Source organism: Temnothorax longispinosus, chromosome 2 (genome assembly GCF_030848805.1).
Source record: "Temnothorax longispinosus isolate EJ_2023e chromosome 2, Tlon_JGU_v1, whole genome shotgun sequence".
Taxonomy (NCBI): Eukaryota; Metazoa; Arthropoda; class Insecta; order Hymenoptera; family Formicidae; genus Temnothorax; species Temnothorax longispinosus.
In genome coordinates this window covers 20,052,309-20,072,106 of record NC_092359.1, presented here as the reverse complement: position 1 = coordinate 20,072,106, position 19,798 = coordinate 20,052,309, and the positions used below count along the sequence as shown (strand labels likewise).

At 30.8% G+C, this 19,798-nt stretch overlaps 1 protein-coding gene across 2 annotated transcripts in view; it reads left to right on the top strand.

The window, feature by feature from the left end:
* LOC139807923 (uncharacterized) overlaps nucleotides 1-19,798 on the top strand; it is a 60,772-nt gene that overhangs the window by 20,156 nt on the left and 20,818 nt on the right. For both annotated transcript variants that reach the window (XM_071769421.1, XM_071769420.1), the window contains one exon: nucleotides 4,511-7,957. In XM_071769421.1, coding sequence (XP_071625522.1) covers nucleotides 5,889-7,957 — 2,069 coding nt within the window. In that variant the 5' untranslated portion in view covers nucleotides 4,511-5,888. The remainder of the gene's footprint in view (nucleotides 1-4,510; nucleotides 7,958-19,798) is intronic.

The window sequence follows — 19,798 nt, the reverse complement described above, 5'->3', positions numbered from 1 at the left end:
GGTTTCCACTTTTTGCTTGCGAAACAAATTCCGTGTGAGATTCAATAAACGTGAGAGAGTCTAGCTGAGGATTCGAGGGAGAAGACAGAGGGAGAGGGAAAGGAATTTCGCGAAGTTGGCATATAATCGAGTTCCTCTTAAAAACCACTTCTTTTAGTGCCTCTGTTTCTATTTTATTCTTTCTCTTTCGACGCGGAAAATTCGCGCATTAAATATATTGTGCATTATATGCATTTGTAAATTTATCCATGTTTTATATTAATTATTTTTAATATGTTCAATAAAAATTAATAAAATAGATGTTAGTAAAATATTTAATAACAATATTCTACAATTTACATTATTATGTTATACATATTTTGTTATATATATGCAAATTGGTTTATTTATTTTTATCAAATATTTTCATTGTTTTGAAAAATATAATGAAATGCCTACGGGATTGTTCAGTTCAAAAGCACATATTTTATGTCTGATTTTATGATAAGTGAGATATTTTTCCAAAATTATTTTTTTCTAGATTTCAAGATTATTAATACTTTTTTTTACATCATATGATATATTTTCTTTTATATAGTACTCTGTAATAGCTAACAATACAACCACCTACATTGTAGCAAAAAATATCTAAACTGATATGACTTTTGCATGGGGCTTTGAATAAAAAAATTCACATTTACAATTGTAACGTTTGTTTTTTTCCAAAGAATAAAAATATTTCATCATCCCGTGTTATTGAGGAATATCTCATTCAAAGATCATTATTAACTTAGGTTGCTAAATTCATCATAATGCTGACTGTAACATTTTATAAAAGAAGATAAATTATATAATGAAAAAGATGATGATCTTAATATTTAGAAAAAGAAATGATCTTAAGGAGGATGTATTACCGATAATACGTAGTCTCTTGAACTGAATAATCTCCTCACATCTTCTGTTCTATTCTTAAAAAGAGTGGAGATATTTCTGGTGATAAAGATAAATAGATTATGTCTTGTATATATATATTTATATAACATTACGGTCTTTTTTTATTCCTTATAAGTTTTATTATATTTAACACAATATATTATATAAAACATAAGATATTTTTATGTATGTCATATCTAAACATTTTCATGTTATTTGCTGAGAACTAATTTCTGTTTTTTTTAACTGTGAAACGATCTTTTTCAACAGTATAATAAAAATTAAAATTTTAATATTACATTACAAATTTTAACTTGTTAAAATCTACATTATGAAAGATATGATGTATCACTTTGTAATAATTAAATTGTAAAACGAATGTGTATGAAAAACGAATGTATAATCAGAAATAATATAATTTATATAACTCATATCTGTATTCAGAGATGTATATGAATAACATGCAAAATAAAAGTGTCTCCATTTCCGGCAAGATTCGCGCTGACTATTGCACTTTCGAAACCTTATCGTGCGGAAAATAAACGTATGATAAAATGCAAAAATATTGTCGCGATCCGCAGTGACGTAAGTTAAGACAAAGTGCAGAAATAGGTCGTGAGTGATTCGTGCATCATCGGAATATCGTGATATTGGAAAACATGAGTCTATTAAAAATAAAATGAGAAAAAATTGAAATTTTTAATTAAACTCTCATCATTCATTTATAGCTTATTCGTGATTTTATATTTGGAATAGTAAAATTTTGTTATATAGAAAAACGTATCGAGTAAATCACTGCAAAATATTTTTGATACTAAATTCTATTTAATTTACATAATAATAACTTGTTTCTTGTATTTATATTTTGATGATTGTGCATTCTTGTAATTTATTCTTCTTGAGATAGAAGCAAAAACAATTTTAAAGTGTTTTAAAAAAATGAGATTGAGCTTGAAACAATCATAAATCTTTTGGTTTAAGGGTAAAATCTTTTTATGTAAAAATATTATATGTCCCTGTCATTTAACTGCAAAAAATGATTATTTAATGTTTTGTCTGGATAGTATTCTCTTAGTTGCGAAGATATCTAGCTTAGGGATTAAACACGAGACTGTATAATAAATATATACTAAACAGAACCGTATTATTTACAACTTTAAGAGGTAAAAGGGTGAAAACTGATAATCGCGGAAATGCACGCGCGACCTCGAGATTTCGTCTCGGAGCATAGCGACTGTAGAGATATTGAATTATGCAGCTGCTTCGATACAACGCTCTTTTTCCCTTATTTATATATCGTATGTGCATGTTGCATATGTAACACACACACACATACGCGCGCGCGTGCAAAAGCATGTACATGTATATATAATAGCTTTGCACCGTCGCCTTTATGACGCGACTTCGCGATAACTGTAATGGCCACTCTCGCAACGCGCAGCCCCATTACCGTCACTCTATTTCACAGTTGATATCCACCCGCTTTCACCCTTCTCTTAAAGAGCGCACCTTGACCCGGCAACACAAAACCCCCTCGCGGACGATAAAAAGCCATAATGTGCTATTTTTGCGTGCGAATTCTTTTATCACTGCACTTTTAGTCTCCTCGAGGAGACATCGATACCAATTAGAGTGGATATTGTAATACATGCAATCAGGGATCAAGATTTGCAACATTATACTGAGATGAAAAAACAAAATTATAATAATCAATTAAAAATCATAAGGTTTCCCGTTAAAGTAATACAGAAGGATTGCTTGAGCTGAACGTGATTAAGCAAAAATGAAAACAAAATTGTCATAAATATACGTTAAAAAATATATTAATATAATAAATCTTATTTATATAAATATTATCCACAAAGATGCACGATGATTTTTTAGTAAAAACGACATTGTGAGATCGTCGAAAATGATGGGATCGTTCTAGAAAATAGCTAGTCATCTTTAAATCGGTAATATTTATCGATGCGATTGGCGATCTTTGGACGACCGTTTCGCCGGAATCTGCGATCTGAACAGGTACTTACGTCGTGTAATGCAAGCCGAGGTCTCGCTGTAAAAGTCGATGTAAAAGCCGGCCGGTTGTTGCATCGGAATTGAAGGTGCCATTGAAATTCTGCGTGTCCCGCGATTCCGATATAATAAAGATACCATATATACTTATATACGACCATTGATGTTCCTCCGCGCGCGGGAAGAAAAGTGCTCGCGGGATTCGTAAAACCATTCGCCCATTCGCCTGTATGGAAGACGTGATCGCGTTTTCGAAATAACACACGATCCCTCGGTGGTATTTGCGGTTTTCCGGCCCTTTTGCCTCTCATTAATGTTCGCTAATTAATTAGCAATTAGGAGAATTGGAATTCCACTGACAAATGCGAGAACGCGCGATTCAATGTTATCAGTATTATCAAATAAAATGTTTAAATCTCGGACTTGTTATATTATTCATTTTATTAATACATATATAATAATAGCATTTATCGACAAAATACTGTAGAAATAGTGTTTACCTATAAAAATGATTAAACAATCCTAAAATAAAATAATTATAGAAATTACGGTACGATAATTAATACAACTATCACTCTTTCTTTGCAAATTTAATAACATGTTAGATATAGCTAGATGATTCAGATGATTCAGATGATATATGTATGATTGTACCACTCTAAATAAACAGGAAAAAACAAGTGATTACAGCATGGTTATACGTCACGCTATGCCATTTGCATATTCAATTTCGTGCACACACTATAGTGCAATATAAATATCAAAATGGCACGTGTACAATATATATGACAGTAACGACAGAATGATATAAAAGCGGCGGATGCCGCTGCGCGTTGTCGTAAAAATAACGCTGGCCGGTCTCATTATCGTCTTGAATTACATGCCACGCATCACATAATACACCACAACGATGCATCGCAATGCAACGCAACGCAATGCATTGGCATGCGTAATTGTAATATAAAAAATTTTAGTTACACCACAAATCTTTTCTTTTTCTTTTTGATAAAAAATTTTATATAGAGTGCCTCACATAGAGTGTTACACGGTTTATCTAAAACTATTAAAGGTATATTATAAGTGAGGAAATTCTGTTTGCCAGATTTTATGGTTTGTTGGGGCCTTTTAAATGATAAGATATTGTCTTGATTCTTCCTAAAAAAGAACAAAGGAGGAAATTTAAAACTTTTTAATGAAATAATTTAAATACATTTCGTTAAATGTGCAACATTTACTTAAAATATTTTGCATAATTAAAGAGATTTTGACATTCAAAATGTTCTATTTTGTTACAACTTTGAACAATTTGACGATAAGTTGTAAAAAAAATTTTTCATGTACTTTATTTTAATGTACTTATACTACAGCTGATATATTGAAAAGTTTTAACTCATTTAGAAGCTTATATTTTTAATCTTAAATGTTAAAACTGACATGATGGAGCATTTCTCAATTTAAAATCGTATTGAATATTAAAGATTTATAAGAAATAATCATTTTTAGGTTCTTTTTTGTCGAACCACGTATTAATTTTTATATAATTTTCCATATAGTAATGGTATTTTTCTCTTCTTTGTTTCAGGCGATGCGACGGTGAGAACGCAGAGTGTCGCGGTGTCACGCACTTTTCTCGAGATTCAGTTAATTACTTAATCGACTGTTTAATTATTTATATAATAAGTGATATAGTTCTTCGGCATATTTTCGTGAGTGCTTAAAGCACGGTAAAAGTGCCTCGAGTGATCTGTTTTTAAAAATCTGTGCGTGCAAAACGCCGGCGACGCGTCGCAACGTCGGATCGTCCCGAGGGATCATCTCGAGCTCTGGCCGACGGGAGATGTTTCGAAAGTGCAAGTTGCAGCAACGAGATAGCAACTGCCGGCCGCCCGATATACACAGATAGCGCATACGATTGTGGAGAGTCGCACGAAAGATTTAGATCGAAATTAAAATTCGAAGGATCTAGATCGAAAAGTGGAAGATTTAAGTCTGAAAATGAGAACAATGACGACGAGGTGTCAGAGAACTTTAGAAAGGGCGTAATAGACGGATCCTTTGAATTAACGAACGTGATCGACGATCAGTTAAGAGAAAATCATGTCGGGAGATTTCGGAGAGCGGAGAGTTTCTTGAAGAGAGTGTTAAGGGAAAATGTAGGCGAGAGATGCGACAGATTGCTGAGGACTATTAAAGAAGGTCAATCGTTGTTGAAGAAAAACACCCAGCGGAATCCAAGTTTGAGGAGGGATGTGCGGGAAGATTCTTTGTTATCGAAGAAAAATATTCTAAAGAAAGCATTATTGGACAATACGAACGATCAGCAGAGTTTAATATTGGAAAAGGAAGAAGATATAACAAGTAATTTAAAGGAAAATATTGAGGAGACTCCATTGTTTCTAAAAAAGACTGTTCAAAGGAAAACTAATAGAAATCGTCAGAGTCCAGTAGTGGTGAAGGACATACAGGAGAGTCCACGATTGCTGAAGAAAGATATTAAGGATAGTCCATTATTGGTAAAAAAGAATATTCAAAAAGAAGAATTATTAGCCAAAGAGGAAGAACTAGCCAAAACACACGATCAAGAGAATGCAACATTAGTGAAAAGAGATAATCATAGCAGTTCTTTATTGAAGAAAGAGGGGACCAATAGAGACGTTAATAAAAGTGTTCTGTTGCCAAAGAAGAATGTTGAAGAGTATTCGACGAAGACAGATCTTGAAAAACAATTGACCCAAAAAAGCATTGAAAAAGATTTATCGTCATCGAAGAAAATTAAAGCTAATGAGATCTTCCAATTGACTACAAAAAGCATTGGAGAAACTAAATTATTTTTAAAGAAGGACGTTCAAGAGGGAGATTCGCTGACAAGAAGGAATCCTGAAAAGAGTCCACATTTAATACATAAAAATGTGGATGACAATTTGCTATTAACAAAAAGGAATTCTTCGATTGATCCACTAATGCAATTGACGAAAAAAGATATTCAAAAGAACTTAGAATTGTCGAAAAGCATCTTTGAAGAAAACGTATGCTTAGTAGAGAAAGATTTTGAGAAAAGTTCACAGGCAACAGACAAAAGTTCCTTGTTGTCACAAAAAGACATTCCTAATGATTCACAATTAGGATTAACGGAAAGAATCGTCCAAGATGATTCTTTATTAACGAAGGATCTTATTTCTTTAGCTAAGAAAGAAAAAGACATTCCTGTAGTTTCACAATTAATAGATAGGGGCATTCGAGAAAATTTTTCGTTGACGAAAGATCCTTATTCTCCCGCTAGGAAAGTCATTTTTTCAGCTAACCAAGATTTTTTACCGGAAAAAGAGAAAGACATTCCTGAAGAAAATGTGTTATCGCAATTAACGAAAAACATTGTCCAGAATAGTTTACCTTTGACAAAAAAGCTGTGTTCTCCAAATAAAGAAGATATTACTTCAGAGAAGGAAGATAAGCTATCGCAACTGACGAGCACCCAGGACAAACCTTCAACGAAAAAGAACACATGTTTAACTGTTGATAATCAAGCAGCATTCATATCTTCTTCAAGACTTAAACAAGTTAGAAGTGATTCAATAAATCGCTCTTATCAATCATCTATCATTCACAGACGCTATCTTTCGAAAGACGCTCAGCAAGCTGTTCAAAGATCTGAGAAGAAAGTGCGAAAAGGAAGTAATAGTGTCTGTAAAGTGAAGCGATCGCCTCCGCCGGAGGAGGATTGGTCGGGTCAAGAGTCAACGGGATCCGATAACAGCGGGTCAGCCGATAAATACGATTCGGTCGTGACATGTAAACTTATAGTTTCAAATCGCTATGCGGAACGTCAGTCGATCGCGAAACCACTCGAGGAGCATATTGAGATCTTCAAGATTTCACCTTGTTCCGAACAGTTAATAGACAGCTCCGAAAAAGTTTCATTAGCCGACTCCGTCGCAGGGTCCGTTGAAAGTGTGTCAGAATGTCCGAATTTTGATAAAGATTCTAAGAAGAATCCGAAGAATTCAGTAACTAAAGAGTTTGATGAAAGCTTGAAATGTCGAATCATCAAAGTGCAGGAGCCCGAAGAAACGTTGAAGGAACCAATCATTAAGATAAGAGATTCTGGAGAAACCTCGACGATACCTCAAGATACTAAAGTAGATATTAATAAGTTGCTTACCTGGAAGATAATTGATAATTTTCAAGCTCCATATCATCAACAATTAATTCAAAGAGATTCACAAAACTCTTTTAATCTTATAAATTACGAATTTCATAATCCTGCAGATCCACGACTGCCATTAATAGTACATTCTAAAGAAGATCCCGAAAAAAGGAACATCTTGAAGAACCCACTTAATAAGATAAGAAACCCCGATAAAGTTACAAAAAATTCATCCACCAAGAAATACACCAACAATTCGTCCACGTCGAAGATAGTCGGTAATCTTGAAGCTTTAAATAACCAACGATTGATCCAGAAATCTTCCGTTGTTATCGATCAATTGGATAAATCGGAGTTACCATTAATTGAGCGGAAATTAGTGAAAAGTGAGAAGAGACAAAGATCAATCGGCAAGAGACCTCATAAAAATCCGAAAATGAGGCTAAACGTCAAGCCTATCCGTATTCGCGACAAATTTGTGCTATTTCTGAGCGCGCTCGCCATCGTGTTCACGTTGCTGCTGGTGGTGGATTTGCAGATGGACCTGGGCTACAGCGGCCATCACTTGAGTCCCAGCCATGCGCGAGTCCGTATCGGCGATTCACCGTACGCCGATACCGTCTACAATAATTTCCGTCGGAGGTTTCTTCAACGAGGTAATGGCAGTCGCGAACAGGCTAATAGCGACGTAACGCCCACCAATGAAAAATCTAAGAAAAGCGAGGTAACGCCGTCGACCATGAGGAAACACGACGATTTCACGGACTTGGTGGACTTGGTGGTGAACGGGTATGGGGTAAACGTTGACGAAGGAGTGGCAAGAATTAGCGGAGAGGACCGGGACTATAATCCGACGATTGGAGAACTGAGAAAGACGACATTAAAGTAAGTAACAAAATTGATAAAGTTGAACAAATATCCTTATTGAATATCATATGACAAATATTATAAAAATGCTAACAGTCATAAAAAAGAAATTTTATAAATTACCTATATTTTGTGAAAAATGAATATAATCACCTTCATGTTTTATACATATTTTTTTATTTTTAACTGTTGATTTAATTATACGTATAGAATTTTTAATTTTCTAAATTTGTAATAAAATTCTCTCCACTATTGTAAGATTTAAACTTATTAATCTCGTCTGTCAATTCGGATCTTTGTCTATTTATATGATTTGTCCAAAGTATAATTTTTAATAAATTCTTTGTAATCTTCTCTTCTTCGATGTGAGTGACGCTTTAGGCGTTGCGGGATGCGAGTCGGCGGCGCATGCACGAGTGCGTTTGCCGTTTGCAAACGTAATTATACCGATGACAGTCGGAACGAACATACGTAATCTCGGCGTGCGTGTATGTATCTGTTTACGTGTACGCACACACGTACATCGGAAATGTTGTTGGTACAGGTGCACGATGTTCCATGGCACCTTCGTGGAACGATGGAATTACGTTTCGTTATAATCGCGTGGTAGAGAACGCATATAAAGGTTGTTGTTGGGTCTATTCGATCCCACATCATTGTTCTACCTGGAATAATTCTCGCTTCGTTATTTCAACAATACTTTTGGAGACATTGCCGTCGGAAAAGTAGACCAATAGAAAGACTCCGGTTTATCCAATTTTTATGACTCTTCCTTTGATAAATACTTTTTTTTATCTTTAGCTAGATTTCCCAAGTGCTCCAAATTCTATTCTTAGTACTGAAATCTAAACTTAAGAATTTCTTTATCAAGTTCAAAGACTTCTCTTATTAATGCTGTTATATATTTCGTGAGATGTGAAGGTCGCTTCAGTGCATTATGAACGTGATTATACAGCAATGGCGGAAGCGCAATGATTGCAGTTACGATGGCGCCCTATTTCCGTGATGACACGTAATTATCAAAGACTGCACACAGAATTGCGTATCTGGTATTTGATAAAACTTAAACAAAATGCGAACCTAATTAAACTGCTTAAACAAAAATGTTACAAGATCTTTCTAGTTCTAGTCAATAGGCACCGTGCAAGAATTTTTATTTCACTTTTGTTACGTTACTTTTCTCGAGTTAATCTTCAGATTGAGATAGTTAACACAATGTATTTTTTTGAATAATCTGAGGGAAGCAAATTTTGTTATATTAGAATCTTAAATTAAAGATGTTATGGAAGTTATAGGAAATCGATATTTTGCTGACAAAAATTTATAGAAAAATATATTATTAAAATTAAGATTGATACAAATAAAATAGAACATTTTGTACATTCTTCTTTCTTAAGCGCAAATTAAAATTTTGTTTAGATAAAAAATCCGCTTAAAATTAAATATAATTATAATATGCGAAATATAGAAAACTGTAATATTATTTGATATTTGCATCAATATTTTCGCTGCAGAATCAATTTCAGGCTTTTCTGAAGGAATGGAAGTTATTACATTTTCTTCCATTTTTTTATGTAAAATTCATTATTGTATTACGCACGAGAAACCATAAAGCGCATTAGATCATGGTGAATTACAGAGGGAAATGCGTCATCAGCATGTGTCCATTCATCGTATGTTACGTTAGCGTTTCTCGTCATCTCGTGTCACCTTGCGGCTAATTCTCGGAATGCTGCTTGCATTAAATAATGATAATGCATTTCAAAAATTAAACGCAGACATTAATTCTACATATTTGTAATGCAACGTATAATTAAATTATAAGTTAATTAATATTTAAATCATCATTAAATTTGTCAACTTCATTAACATTTGTCAACTTTAATATGTCCATTTATTTATTTGTTCATCGATCTGTTGACTGTCGCTGTTTGTAAATCTACACTATAATTGACCATCTAATTAATTAATTAATTATTAACAATTAGTTATGTGGTCGCTAATGTTGTCAAATTAAAAAAACATTATAAATCTATAAAATAATATTATATTCATATACAAATTTTTATTTTATAAATAAATATAGTTGGAGTTTTCTGACACACACTAACAAAGTGTTATTACACATACATTAATGTGACATAATTTTATTATAGAAATATGATTCTACTTTTAAGAAATGCTTGCAACTTTTGAAAACATTTTTGAGAAATATGGAAGACTATAGTGGATATAATAATTATACAATCTATTATGTTTTCTCTCAAAAATTATTTAAAAATTATTAATGTAAAAATGACATATTGAATGTAATAATCTGATAAAATAACGCCTTTAAATTTATCCGCGCTATACTTTAACACTGTAAAAAATATGCTGTTGCTTATTCTCATGGCTTTGAAATTTCTTCAAAAGGCCGTTTTGTCAGAAGAGAAGGAAGAGATAGCATAAAAGCGAGATACATTTCAAATATTTGAGGCAAAAAGGATGGATAAGGACGGAGGAAGGCTATGTCGCCGATTTAGGATGTCTGGAAAGAACAAATGGAAAAAAATTCCCACGCTTTCTCGGGAATTGACGTTGTGGGATCGGAAATGATCTCGATCTCAATCGAAGGAAACAATACTGATCCGAAATGAGAAGAGTGCATACTCTATCGAATCGCTACCATCTTGTCGACTTAACAATTTAGGAGATAATTACAACCGATTGAAATGTGAAAGTTGTCTTTAAGATTCCGAGATAAAATTCTACTTGTAAAGATCTGATTCTTTAGAGTTATTAGATTTTATAATCTTATTAAAACCGTCATTGCAAATTTTATTTTATTTTTATTTACTAATTGTAAGTAATACTTATATAAAATTACAAGATAAAATAAGATAAATAAATTTTTAATTGCTAGAGATATATTTTCCTTTATCATCGCTATTATTTTGCTTCTGTTTGCTTTATTTAACATTACATAGGCATAGATATACACGCACGCACGCACGCATGTATACACACGCACACATACGCACACAAATTTAATTGTTACGAAGATAACTATAACGATTGTTACATATCATGTGGTTCAGCACAGTCATATTTTTCGCTGTAATGCAATTTACACATGCGTCATTATTATATTAATCTTGAAAGTAAAACGTACTATTAAATATACGTGTAATATACATGTATATTTAATAGTACGTTTAAATTAAAGAAGAATCTTTATATATATATACACGAAGAAAATTTTATATTAAATTTTACTATGCTGTCGCACCAACTGAGGACCATCAAGACGCACAAGTTTAAATGCTATAGTCTTATAGTAAAATTACTATGTCCATAGCATTTAGTGCTACGATCATAGCATTTAATGCTATAATTATAGCATGATCGTAGCACTAAATGCTATGGACATAGCAGCTAGTGCGACACCATAGTAATATTTACTATAAAATTTTCTCCGTGTATATATATAAAGATTCTTCTTTAATTTGATTTTATTAGAATTAAAAATAACTTCCTATCGCGTATTCACGTTTCACGGTCGATCGATCATATTTCTAACGAGTATTGTAATCGTAAAATAAAAAGAAAAAATATGTTGTATACTATATATTTGTGCTAGAAACATAAATTGCTAATTTTTTAATATAGGAAAAAAGAAAACAAAATATGAATCGAAAATGATTGAATCATAAAACCTTGTCAGTTGTTTAATTTCTCACCAACGAATTCTATTAATCCTTATCGCGCGATTTCATTCAGTAACAATCAGAAACCAACGTAAAATTGCTGAATCAAGAAAGAAATACATTTTACGCATGTTATGCAGTGCTATGAAAAATGATTGTAACGATCTTTGGGACAATTATAAATTTTTCGATGAATATAAATTTTATTAGAATCTAATTGTTTTATATTACGGACATTTTTGTGACATTAGAATTTTTCAGATAAGTATAGCTAATTTTATATTATATTTTTTACATTAATATTAAAATTTTTCTTTAATAGACTAAAACGAAATAATAAAGACAAATTAAATAAAACGAAACTAAAATAAATAGCCAGCGGAAAAGACAGCCACGTATTTTGCAGCTTCTGCAACTTTTTTGTAGCTAAAATAAACACACTAAAAACATAAAAAATACATACATATATATTCACACATATATGTATACACATATGTGAAATGTATAACGTTGGGGTCGATCGTCCATTAGAAATACAGTTATGTAATTGCTGCACGCAAGGATAAACTGGATTATCGTATCCGCGAAACTGGATATACCAGTTGCATATCGTGACCATATATCCTATATAAAACAATAAAATTTAAACATTTATTGTATTATGAATTAAATTAGCGAGTAAAGAAATTTGTGATTTTATCTTCCAGAAAGCATCAACTTTCTATAGTTTAAATTGTTCTCTCTCAAAATTAATTTGCCTTTCAATTAAAACATAATTTTATTATACATTTTTATTCTATTATATATTTATTATAAAAGTGACATAAAAAATGTAAAAAATTTTTACTAATATATTTATTTAATTATCTATTTAGTAAGTGAATGTGAAGCATTATGCTTATTAGAATACATTTTAAAGTTTGACATATAGTATGTACAGAGTAATTCTTGTAACTGAGTCGAGAGTTATAGTTCTTTTCTAATTGTAAGTAAAAATAGAAAAAATGAAGGAAAATTTCTCACTATTTATTATTAATATAATCTACCATTCTATAATTCTATTTTTTCGAACAATATTGATGCACTTGTAACCGCACTTTCTTAAATGGAACCATATAAAGTTTCTCTTTCTCTTGGCGTAAATCGATTCTTTCCATTATCCTACGTAGAAAAGTATTAGAGTAAGATAATAGGAAGATCAATATTAGGCCAGACATTGCACATTTTATGTCATTATTATTATATAATATGTAACTATAAATATAATACATAATATATATAAATATACAACAAAAATATATAAGAAGAAATAAGAAGAAAATATATAATAAAAATATAAGATATATTTTCTATTTTCTATTTATTTATTCTGAATTTATTATTACCGTAAAATAATATTTTTTATAAAGCAAATTGCAATGTCACAAAAGACATTTATATCAAAAATAAATAAATGTATATAAATTAATAAAAATAATTAATAACTTTTTTACGTACATAAAATATTAATAGAAATAATGGATAATTTATCTCTTGCAAAACATGTTTTAAAATATAAAAATATGTTGATATTATTGATATGGAGTTGTTTATAACTGTTACACTTTTATGTTTGGAAAGGATTATCGTTTTATTATTTTAATGTTAATTATATTTAAGATTTCACAGTAAAAGACACGCTCGTTATTGGAATTAAATGTTCGATCGACGACGTCGTAAACAAGTGTACCGCTTCTTATCGTAGCTTATCAAATAAGAATGATAAAAATAACCGATCTGCGATAGACGAGAGAAATATCAAGAATATTTCACGTTTATCAAAATATCTTTGATTACTATCTCATTTATTTTGTTCTATTATTATTTATTACATCCACATATATAATGATTTAATAAATAAACCGAAAATTTTGTAGATAAAATTTGAATTCAATTCTACAGTATTCTGTATTATTCTACGGTATTCTTTTTTTAGATCTATTATCTTCGATAATTCATACTTTCTTATGTCACGTTTACACAGTCGTTTGCATAGCAGAAGCAAAATTAACTAGATTAGAATGCCGTAGACGGCTAACAGAATCTATAGGCCTATAGATCGTCTATAGATCCGTCGGATTCTCGCTCGGTTAGTTTCGGTTTATACACAATGAGCCGAAATTAGGTCAATAGCAGTCTCTCTGTCTCGTCAGTTTCCGGCAAACAGTACTGCCTATTCTCGAACCCGCTTGCCTGTCCAAATTGTCATATGTGATCGGGATTGAAGCAAAGAGAAACATGGGAAATTGATTTTGCTTCTACTAATATTGAGAAACTGTAGCTTAAAATATAAAAAAGATGTAAAGCAGATATAAATTTTAGATTTCAGAAATTGAGCTGAATTTTACACTTAATAATCTGAGTTTTCATAATTTTATTTTTTATTTGCAATAATAATTCAATATGATATAATGATATATGATAATTATTTAATTTTTTAATACATACGATGAGTATATATGTATTGAATTGATGGTACCACCAAAGAGGGGATAATTTTTTATAAAAATTGTTTATCAAAAAATAAGATTTTGTCTTTGTTTTCGAGACAAATTTAAAAATTGATAAATCAATCATGTCTTTTTAAGTTTAAATGACTTTGTGTTATATGTTAAATTTGTCTTAACAGCGATTATTAATATTTAATTAAAAGGCATAACATATTCTTTTCAATAAAACAATTTATTGTTGAAAATATTACATGTAAAATATAAAGATTACTTTTATATGTGTTTTGAACAGGATATTTACATATTTTTTTGCATGTATTTTGATGGTCGCTGAAGAGATAAACTTGATGACATACGACGCAAAATCCTTCGAAATCCGTTGATGAAAGCATTAAAATTATTGAAAAATTATATGAAATATTTCTTAATTTATATTAAAATGTGTCAGAATACAATATAAAATGCCTGTTAAAATATTTACTTTTCCATTATCTTATCTTGATATTTTTATAAGTAGAATAATGAGAAGAATCGATATAAAAAAAATATTTAGGAGAGTTTTAGCTCAAAGAAGTAAGATTTATTCGCTGCTTCTCTTCTTGTGGAGGGCCTGACAGTAATACCCTATGTATCGTATTAAAGATTCCAGTGGAATTAAATTCAGTAAAAATAATTGTTATTGCTAATGTTTCGTGAAAATAACTTGCAACATTTTATGATGCCTACAAAGTAGTGTGTGTATGCGCGCGTAACATGCAATTTGCAACATATATGAGCATATTTTTTTTAAGTAACTGTTTATTATAGTTGTTTTTTTATCCACCAATTGATTTATCTCATTATTCTGTGCATGAAAGCATTAAAGCAAGATCATGAAGAAAAGGAATATTTTACAAAATGATTATCATGTCAAAATATATATATTAAAATAAAGTATAAAATATCTCATAAACTATTAATTTTTTGGTAAGCTTATCTTTATACTTTCATATATGCATCAATGGCTATAGGAAAATTGTATGATTTTATTTTTTAATATCAATAATATTTTAATATTTTACAAATTTCAAAAATCGGATGGTGCAAAAAATTTGCATATCTCGTACTTTTTTCTCAAAGTTACGATACTTTTTTGTCTGAGAAAGTTTTTTACAAAATTTACTTTTTTAAACGTATTTAACTAATTTGTTTATAATAATTTTCTCCGTAGATACACACCCCCGGGCGGACACGCGCGCACGCATACAGTTTTCAAATTCTTTCTTTCTTTTCTATTGTACATATAATATCTCATTTATGTACATATATCAGAATAACGGGTTAGATCATATTGAAGGGGACAAAAGAGGGGAGGAGGGAAGATGAGGAAAGAGGAACCGTGGACCGGATGGTTCCGCTCTGGAAAATGCGGCGACGCATTTCTCTCCCGGGGAAAAGCCATTTTCTCGGCTCTCGTGCTGTGCCGCCTGTTTACCCCGCCAGCTCATCTATAATTTCTATCCTCGCTTGTTTACGGTGCGTCGTCTTGCAACAGCGCCGTGATGCGTCAAATCCGCATTTTTATTTCCAATTGACTTAATGAGATATTGAGAAAAAATTCGAAATCTGTGATCACTGATTTTTCGCGCACTAGTTAGTTTCTATGTACGTTAAATTGCAAATTAAATTATTATTTTTATTTTTAAAATTTAAGCTGTAATAATTGAATTTTTTAAATATCAAATGACGCAAAAGATTAATTCGTGAAAGTAGTTTTATATTGTCAGTATCAATAAATGAGAATGTTATCTTTTTTCAAAAATCTTTGATACAAAAATTGATATTTTTAAACAAAATCAATACTATTATAAGTATTACCTTTAAAATGAGTTAAGAAATATTTTTTACATTTTTACATTTACAATCATTTTTATATAACAATTCAACTCTCTTTTCAAAATCTTCCATTATTTGATATCACCGTAAAAATGATCACGTTCGCGGCCAGCCAATTCAATAATATTCTTCCGTCGAGAATTTTCATTCCTTGACTGAAAGCATGTTATATCATCCATTGAAAATAACCAAGTTCACAACAAATTCGTTTTATATTGTGTCAATATTAATAAACACTCAACATCAAAGTGTTTGATTGATATAAAAGAAACCGCGAAACAGAGAGCGCGATAATCAGTATTTAATTTTTTTCTGCAAGAATCTGCCTCGCGATAAAAATTCAATTAAACGAAATAGAGCAACGAGGACGACGTTGCGTTATTGTTACGCAAAACAATGACTTATTCCCCTGACGACGGGGTCACGGCCTCGTGTACCCTCTCTGATAGCGCGGACTATGGTTGTTACACGACAACGTTTACACGTTGTAACCCTAAGGGAAATGCATGCTAACATTTCCCTTACAACACTTCGTGTTGCGGCATGGTCGATATTACAAGCGAAACTTGTCCCAAAGACGGCTGTCACACTTTTCACCCGAGATATCAAAAAATTAAAGGAATTTATTCTTTTAGCAACTTAATTAATTTGTTGATAGATCTATGAGAATTTTGATCTTGTATTATAGCGATGTGTTTAAGTAATTCCCAACAAAACATATATAATCAGAACGCATTCAGTAATATGTTTCTTAAAATAAGAAATTGTTTTGATAATTTTATTCTCATGAAATCCAATAAACTTAAAGCTAAAGGTATGAAAATAAAAAACGTGTTTTTAACTTCATATTTTAGTCGTTAAATTTTGTATAGTAATTTCTATTTTTCTTATGCGTTCGTCAGCACAGCTTTTCATAAGTAAGAAGTTTATATTTTATTTTATGAATTTCTTTTTATTCTTAAAGAAAGTTGTAAAATATTATTATATAAATTTCTCTTAAAAATTTACAAATAAACTTGAAACAAACAAACAAAAATTGTAAAACATGCTTTTATATAATAATTTGATAAAAATTATATTATTTAAATTATTGAAAGTTTTAGATAAAACTGCAAGGAAAAAATTACATAAAAGATTAAACAGGTAAAGATAAAAAAAAATGATAATACTACGTTTTAAATAAACAGACATATAGTATATGTATAAAAGGAAAAAGCTATTTAGGTATTATATCTTTTACCTATTATCTACAGTTGATCTATCTTTAATATAATCCCCTATATATAAGTTTATACCGTTTAAATACTAAAGTACGTTTATAAACAATTTAAATGTTTTGCATTACAACAACGCTTTTTCACCTGAATTCACCTGCTTGCGAGACGACCGAGTTGGTCACTGAATTATTTCTCTAAGAATTGCCAGCTCTCCTTTTACGCGTGCACTTGTGTGTGTGTGTGTATGTGTGTGTATGTGTGTGTGTGTATTTGTATCTGCATCCGTGCATCTGTACAGAAAGGGTTTGCAATTGCATTCATTTTCAGATTTATCATATGCTCTTATCATCAGTAGCATAAAGCTCAGATTTTATAGAGATAAACTCTTTTTCTTTTTGTTTTATAATTTATGCGTAACATTATTTTTTTTTAAATAAAACATTTATAATATACATATCTATATATTATATTATATTATATTGTACTTATTTATTATATTTCTCATATTGAATTCTTATTATATCTTATTGTATATATGTAGTTATTATTATCGTTATTATCATTAATATTTTAATTAAGAGTTTTATGGTTTATTAACGGTGCACACTATCATAGTGTGTTATGAGCCATTGATAATGATGTAAGTTATATGCGGTACACAATAATTGAAATGGTTGATAAAGTCGGTCAACGTTAATCGTGGTTGACTAAATACTCTTTCACAATTTACATTCCAAAGCAGATAGAAATGTAATCTAGAAAAGAATAAGATATAATCAAGAATAATTATTTGAAATACTTAAAATAGAATAATTATGAACTTATTATGTCTAAAAGTTCTATTTTTAATAACTGTAAAAACTCATTGCGTATAGATAAACAAAGCTAGTCAAGTCTAGTATAAAAAAAAATTATAATATATATTTGATAAAATAATAATTTTATATTAAAAACTAATATAAATTGTAAATTGTATCATAAATAAATATTTTTGGGGATAGGTCGGGAATGTGCGTGTAGGTTGAGTAATTTATTCGAGTTCGTATCTTAACATAGTCTTTAATCCCACAAGTTTTAGCGTATGTACAATTTGGCGGATAGGTACATCCGTATGCTAGCGAGTCGCGATGCCGAATGTCTACCTCTCTATCCCCGGGATCTCCGGTAGTTGTCTCCCCTCCGGACTTCGTATCCTTCGAGGAGTCGCTCGTCATGTTTCGCTCAATGTTATTAATTATTGTTTATACGTTTCCGCTTATTGTCACCTATGTTTCCGTTTTCCCATCTAACGTCTTTTCCTATTTACGACTTTGCTACCACTTATTTTCGATTTGAGCTGTTTCGGCGGTTAAGTATATGACGATATAATCGCCACATATTATTCTAAAAATATTATATGAATGTGTCTTTGAAATTATAATACAATCGGAAAGAGGTAATTTCTCATAAAAAATAAATAACGTATTATATATTTAATATAATAATATAAAAATAAATAATGACATAAAAATATAGAATAAATTTAATTAACATACATTTTAATTTATTATAATTTATTTGGAGATCGATAAAATTTATTATAATTATATGAAGCTTATTTTCAGGATAAATTTTACTATCTTGAAGAAACGAATTGAGATGCATCGTGAAATTTTGGGGGGTTTGGTACAGCGAGGGCACAGATCTCGCAAATCGAGGAAGTGACATATCTGAATCCGCGATTTGCCATTGATATCCTCTCAGAATTGATATTCTCTCCAGTGGCGTTGTGGTGATATTTCCTTCCTCCGTTACGAGATCACGTGAGAAAGTGCATTCGTATGCATTATGCATCACAGCAGCGGACGAACGGACGTTACTTGAGAATCTCTCGACGTGGACCGCGTTATTTCCCGGTAAACTATATTGCATTATTCGGCAGAAAATTATATGAAATCTCATTGTTTTTCGGAAAACTGTATAAGGTATTCGAAAACAAATCATTATGATATTATAAACTTGATTATACAAATGTTATAATTGAAATTGAAGATTTTACATAATTATGTTGAAAGCATAGAATTTACATTAAAAAATATGGATTATTATTATATACATATTAATACCTTATACATTATAAAACTATTATTTTAATTGTATAATTTACTATATGAAATACTTTTATTTTATTTTTAATTATATATTCTTTAATATAAATATCTTTCTTGATATTAATTAAAAGGTTGACGATGTTTAATTATTGATTTATTAAGAATTTTCGATTCAAAGATCGCCGAATTATTGATTTATATTTGTATTAACGAATTATGCTACAGAGATACGATATACAATCTCGCTCGCTTTCGTTCTCAATATGCACGCGATCGCTAATGCAATTTCACGGACGCGTACGTACATGTGCAATAACGAAGGCTTAGGTCAGCCTTTCATGTGCGCTGGCTGCGACTGATTACGTCTTGTCCACACACGATTCGCATTAATTCAGTTTGCCGCTTATATTTTTGCATACGTCCCATCTCTCTCGAATTTCCGTTTCTGATTGCATTTTCGATTTTGATGCGAATTTTGGATGTAGAAACGAAAAGCAAG